General features: G+C 38.8%; 1 protein-coding gene and 1 long non-coding RNA gene across 6 annotated transcripts; one reads left to right on the forward strand and one right to left on the reverse strand.

The window, feature by feature from the left end:
• Positions 1–6: 6 nt before the first annotated feature.
• On the reverse strand, positions 7–5,368 carry LOC105685474 (protein halfway). 4 transcript variants are annotated; one of them, XM_020852047.2, is made up of 8 exons: positions 5,223–5,358; positions 4,441–5,114; positions 2,670–2,937; positions 2,228–2,542; positions 1,948–2,117; positions 1,668–1,850; positions 1,430–1,588; positions 7–1,349 (listed from the first exon to the last, which is right to left on the reverse strand). In XM_020852047.2, the coding sequence occupies exons 3-8, from the start codon at positions 2,935–2,937 to the stop codon at positions 960–962; spliced, it is 1,485 nt and encodes a 494-aa protein (XP_020707706.1). In that variant the 5' UTR covers positions 4,441–5,114; positions 5,223–5,358; the 3' UTR covers positions 7–959. The 4 variants fall into 4 exon arrangements, with proteins under 4 accessions (XP_020707706.1, XP_048509403.1, XP_012255005.1 ...); XM_048653446.1 differs by having other exon boundaries at positions 4,441–5,100; positions 5,223–5,357; XM_012399582.3 differs by having other exon boundaries at positions 4,441–5,368.
• LOC125500423 lies at positions 2,811–5,193 on the forward strand. Of its 2 annotated transcripts, none has more exons than XR_007277805.1 (2): positions 2,811–2,950; positions 3,052–5,193. It is a non-coding gene; the product is annotated as an uncharacterized LOC125500423 (long non-coding RNA). The 2 variants fall into 2 exon arrangements; XR_007277804.1 differs by having other exon boundaries at positions 2,815–2,950; positions 3,115–5,193.
• Positions 5,369–5,871: the final 503 nt, after the last annotated feature.

The following is a 5,871-nucleotide window of genomic DNA, read 5'->3' on the forward strand; positions in this document are numbered from 1 at the left end:
CATCCATAATGTGACAAATCTGAATGTTTATTCAAACACAGCATACAGCATTCACCCAGCACAGAGTAATTTTGTACAAAATAGATACGCATGTCTATTACAAGAACTTAGTTACAACGATTAGTAGACTAGGACATTAATTTTTACATTCCGTCATATGATATTCGACAATATGTAAATTTCCGAGGAAAACACGCTTAAAATTATTCTGTACAAGGCAAGATTAACGCTGCAAATTACATTATCACATATCTAATCTTAAATAGATTTTTGATAAATTACAATTGTCATGGTGATTAAAAGCGGAGGGAAAAATGTATTTCCAAAACTACGTTGCTGAAATTCTTTACGAGACACGATGTTGTAATTTAAGAAAGAAAAATTATGTAATCAGTCTTTATCGTTGATTTAACGGATCGATCATTTGTTCGAATATTTGAATGGCACCAATTCCATACGTGGTAACTAATTTACCACGCCTCAGTTCAGGAATATTCATTCGGCTTACTTTTAAAATATTACGAGTTGAAAACAGAATATTTCATTACTACGAGCATGACGACAAAAACGGGAACGCTTTTGAGCAACCAGATTATCGTGAGATTCATTCTAGTTTCACGTGAGACTTTGATTATGAACTTCTTGAAAACTATCATCAAACTATTCAATAGTAGTTTTTGAGTGTATCTAAGATTTTTTCCAAATGCCTGTAATGCTCTCCTTGGGTATTCGTCTTCTGTGCCCGGTTATTCTCGCCATAGTAGACTTTTTTTATTTACTAGATGTATCGCCATTCAAATGAAGTGGAAATTCCTATTTTATGATTATTGGTCGATATCGTCAGATTCATTCAACATTTCATACCTCATTTAATTCTACAGTTGAAAATTATTCTACAAATATTAATTGCACTTAAAACCGCTCGTCTCAAAGACGTATGACATTTGGAGTTTTAGAAACTACGTTTCGCACAGCCAGTCGCAAGGTAGTTTTGGCATTTTATTCGCAGGCCAGGGTAAATAGCCTGCTGTTTTGAATATCCAGTAATCGTACGAAACTTTAGCAATTAGACCGATGAGAAGTATTATTTCGGTGGCAATAATATAATAAATATAATCGGTCCAGTCACCTGGATAAACGCACATCTTTGCAGACTCTAAATCGACAACCTTTTCTTTAACATTTTCGCATAGAACTTCATCGTAGTCTAGGATCCTAGTTTGTAACCACACTTTCACAGATTTTGCCGTGTTACAATCGCAATGAAGTTCATTCCCTCCGAGCTTGACGTGTCGTGAACTAGCGTACGTTTTTTCATGAGTGTACGGTGCTAAAATGTATCCTGGAAGCTGTTTGACAATATTTTCAGTAATTAAAATCCGAGAAAAAATTCATGGATCGTTATTAAAACGAACAGCTAGTTACTTACCGATTTTATTTTATTAAATCTCAAACTCAATAGGTCATAATTCTCCAGAAATTTAGAACCCTCCAGCTTGTTGATAGAAGAAATGTTGTTGTAATCCGCATGGAATTCCCTTATATCGCCGTAGTATGGATTTGTACCCAAATCGTCTAGTACTGTAATCTGATAACAACAGAGTGAAAGGTATTGAGATGATAAAAACAACACGATCAATCTTGAATCGTAGGTGACGACGCCTTACATTGTTATACGATACATTGAGAGAAGTTGTATTGCGTGGCAACTTTTCCGGTAATTCCGTGAGCTGTATACCAGAGCAATCTACGCTGACCGTTAGTTTTGGTGGTTTCCTTTGAACAATGTCCAATCTCTGGAAGTTACAGTGGCACTGCCACGTATCACCTTTCGGGCATTCGAGTTGCAACTGAAAATGAACAATTTTTATATGACGAATAAATTTTCGAATAAATTGATTCTGCACAAGCGAGATCTCAGATGACCAATTTATCAATAACACATACCAGATTTATGTAACGAAGTTGGTTTAGCGACAAGTGTTCCGTGGTGTTGAACCAATGCCAAGTTTTATTGGTCGAACAGACGGTTTCGTTCTCTCTGTTGAACTTGATTTGTTTTTCGACAGTTTTATTAATATACTCATAGATGTTCTGACACCAAAGTTTGTTGGTACCTGAAATTTAGTTGAAACATACAACTAATGTAAGTAAACGAAGCCTCCGGTGTCATATCCAGAGAAATTCTGACGTATTTTGATAAAATTTGTGTGATTTGCGACCGTACCCGCGATATCGAGCCAAAACACTCTGTCATTGATGCTATTCAAGTTGGGCAGGTCGAGTAGATTGTTGCTGGACAAATCAAGTGTGGTGAGCCGCGTCAGTCGATTCAAACTATTATTCGCAATATCGATCAAAGCGTTGTTGGACAGGTTTAAACAAATCAGCGGTGTCATCATCATGAACTGGTCCTTGAGATATTTTATACTTCCATCCGTGATTGCCAAGGACTTGAGGAGTCTCCATCTTTTGTCATTGGCCCAAATAGTTTCTATGGTTGCATTTCTGATGTGAATATGCGTGAAGCTGTTGTTGGCACCTGCGAATGGAAAAATTGCGCTGGATATTTCCAAGTGAAGAAGCGACCCATCCATCAGTGGTCATTCAATCGATAAGTTCGATACAATGAAATGCTCTTTGTAATCGTCTGAAAACGAAGCATCTACCTGCGCAAGAAAACCCGTGCTCAAGTGTGACGTTATTCACGTTGCAACAGATAACGGCACTGTCTCCGGAATTCTCGTGTGCGATTTGAATCCGCTTGCAAGGGCAGTCATCGGTGCTGGTCGGACAGTCCGAAGCAGGTCTATGAAAGCACTGATCGTAAAACGCACCCGAGGGTCCTGAACTATTGGACGCGGAAGATTGATCTTCCTCGGTACGCGCGGTGGCCACCCCAGCGTACAAACATATCATTACGATGAGCCACTGCATCTGCACAGAGAATGTATAAACTTGAGCATTCATTATAAAGCGAATAAGGATAGTATATCAAGTCTGTCGATTTGGTGAATTATCTACGAAAATATATTCAATATCAAATTTTAGAGGGAACCTATCGATTGAAAAAATAATTCTGCAACAATCAAGGTGATTTGTATGCCCCTGCAGTTGCCACTAAGTACGTACGTACACGACCTATGATGTCTGGGTAGGAAGAAGAGAATACAACTCACGCGTTCGCATTCGAGGTGGGCGTGATAAGAAGAATACCGAATCGTGACGAATGAACCACCCGTATATTTGGCGAGAATTTGAAGTTCGACGATCGCAGAGGATAGATCGTGGTAAACGTATACCAGATGAAAATAACTTTGATATCAAGTCTTGCGGTATCCAGATAACGATTCTCAATAGTCAATTGCTCTCGCGCATGGCGCAAATCCAACGTGAGATAACAGAGTATGTATTTACGCGGAACGATATAAGTATAAATTAAATAAATCAAGCTGCCATCGCGATGATAATTAGAACTATGTGGTGATACAGATTTATACCTAGAAAAGGAAGACGTACGCATACGTGTATGCGTGGACTATGAACATCTCGCGAAATTGGGTTGTACAAATTTTATACGAGTGTTTCATCATTGTCATTTGGAGGTAAAATTCGGTAACTCCCTGTGTAAATATTGTGTGTGGTGTAGAGGAGCGCGCGGTGAGGATAAAACGTTCTTCACTGCAGACATTGCGCCGTTCAATGCGCGATACGTAGAATTTCTCGGTAGAATTTTATCTCGTCTACCCCGATACCGAAATATACAATTTATGTGAAATTTTTACGATTAATGTTCATCCACGTTTATCAGGAGTATGAATTATTATTCTGACAAACATAAGAAATGATACACAGCGCGATATCCGTACGCATCTATACCCACGTGAGAAATCGCATCAGGGGAAAATCTACTTTTATTTACCCCCATTATAGATTTATAATTTAGTGAAAAAAATACAACAGAAGATAGGCGATGCATACAAATGGGAATTTTCACGTTACATCTAATCTTCAGTTAACGATGAGCTAACAATTAATTTTCAACCAGAGGAGCGACAGAACTGTCGCACCTAACGATCGCGAATTGAGATCTTTAATTATTTATGGAGTCTCTGATCTTTCCGGAACGAGTAACGTCAGATTAGGTCAGATATAACTTATAAATGTCAAGGATAGCATAGAGATGATAATTATTTAGCGAACGATTGATTGCCGGATTATACAGTCAGCGCAAGTCGATCGTAGAGTCAATGAACTGTCGGAACTTTGTTGCCACTTTGGTCGCCGTCTGCTGTGGCTACGTATCGATCAAATCAGAATTCTGAATTCGTTGGTACGTACGGTATGCCCATCCACCTGATGGTGCTACAAACATTGATTGAAAAAAGTAAATGCAATGATCGGTGTGTTAACTAAGACGTAGTAAAATTGGCGTTTTACCTTTCACGTGTATTTTCCAATCAGCAAAACAGCTGTTCTCTCACGTTTTTCCAACTGTCCATTCCAAGGTCAGGCACGAATCCAAAGTATACCATGGACATTCGAAAGTTGACGATAGCGATCGCTAGTTTTAATATCACTTACAGTTCAGTGATTACTGCAAACTATTAATAGCCCTTGTTGTCGCTGGTTTTTTTGGTTCGTTTCCGATTCTAAAATTGCTACGACAAATTGTACGTACTTAAATTGCGTGAATGTACGTATAGGTATGCAACTATGGGCATACAGTGACAGCTCTGCGAGCTGGATGGCTCGTGATGTCAGAAATCGAAACGATGATAAACAGCGTGCGGGTACTCGATTAAATTAATTAATTAATTCGCTTGACCGCAATGTCGACACCCTGGTTTTCAGGGGCTGCCCTCATGAATTAGTTCAAATAGTCTGTCGGCTTGAACAGTTTGCTTGAAATTAAATTACAATGGATTCGTCGTAACTTTTCTCCCTCCTACATCGATCGTGCGACGTTAAACGATGATCATTTCATGTTCCGCAATCGCGGATCACCAGCTGCAGCCTTGTTATATTCTTACTATCGTCCAATGAGTAGACCCGACACCGCGTCGCACTGAAATCTTGAACCGCCTGCGGCAACGAATTCTGAATTCGTTGTCCTGCAGAGTTAGGAATAGAGAAAATTTGGTAGATAGTAATGAAAACAGATACGTGCGGAATATGCGACCGTGAAGAACACGGTGTACCCAAAAAGGATTTGGGTGTACCCAGGTTGTAGCTATGAATTCGTTGGCCAGGTCTAGCGAAGTCTAGGGACGTAACCGTAAAAGCCTCATCGACGTAACGGCCGAGGCGCGCGCGCGCACTGCTCGGACGAGATCTCTGCCCCGAGTCTCACTAGGAACTACTGGCAACTACTGGCAACTACTGGCAACCTGTGGTCAATTGCCTTAGAGCATAATTATGATCATTGTCAGATGAGTGTTTATAACCAAAGAAATGTCGCAGCGGGCTAATCACAAATTACATTATTCCAATTAAAACGCGAGTTTATTTCTGCATATATACGGTAGTATCGTGAACCGATTTCGTATCATTTAAAATGTTGATTTTAATCAAATAGTAATTATATCTATATATATTATAATTATATTGTTCGATACAATCGTTCACTTAATTCGTTAATTTTCAACTAACCTAGCCTTTGTTATTATTTATGTACACCTATACATATATGAAAAATAATTTGATATCTAAACGATTGTGTCGTAATAAAACAAATCAATAAAACTAACATCATTTCTATCTACATCGATTTTCATTATTAGAAATACTACATTTAACAATCTATTTCTAATCAATGCACTGAATTTTTGCGTGCGACGCGGCTTTCCACTGAGCAAAGTATAGGGTATG

The sequence above is a fragment of the Athalia rosae genome, chromosome 3, assembly GCF_917208135.1.
Source record: "Athalia rosae chromosome 3, iyAthRosa1.1, whole genome shotgun sequence".
NCBI lineage: Eukaryota > Metazoa > Arthropoda > Insecta > Hymenoptera > Athaliidae > Athalia > Athalia rosae.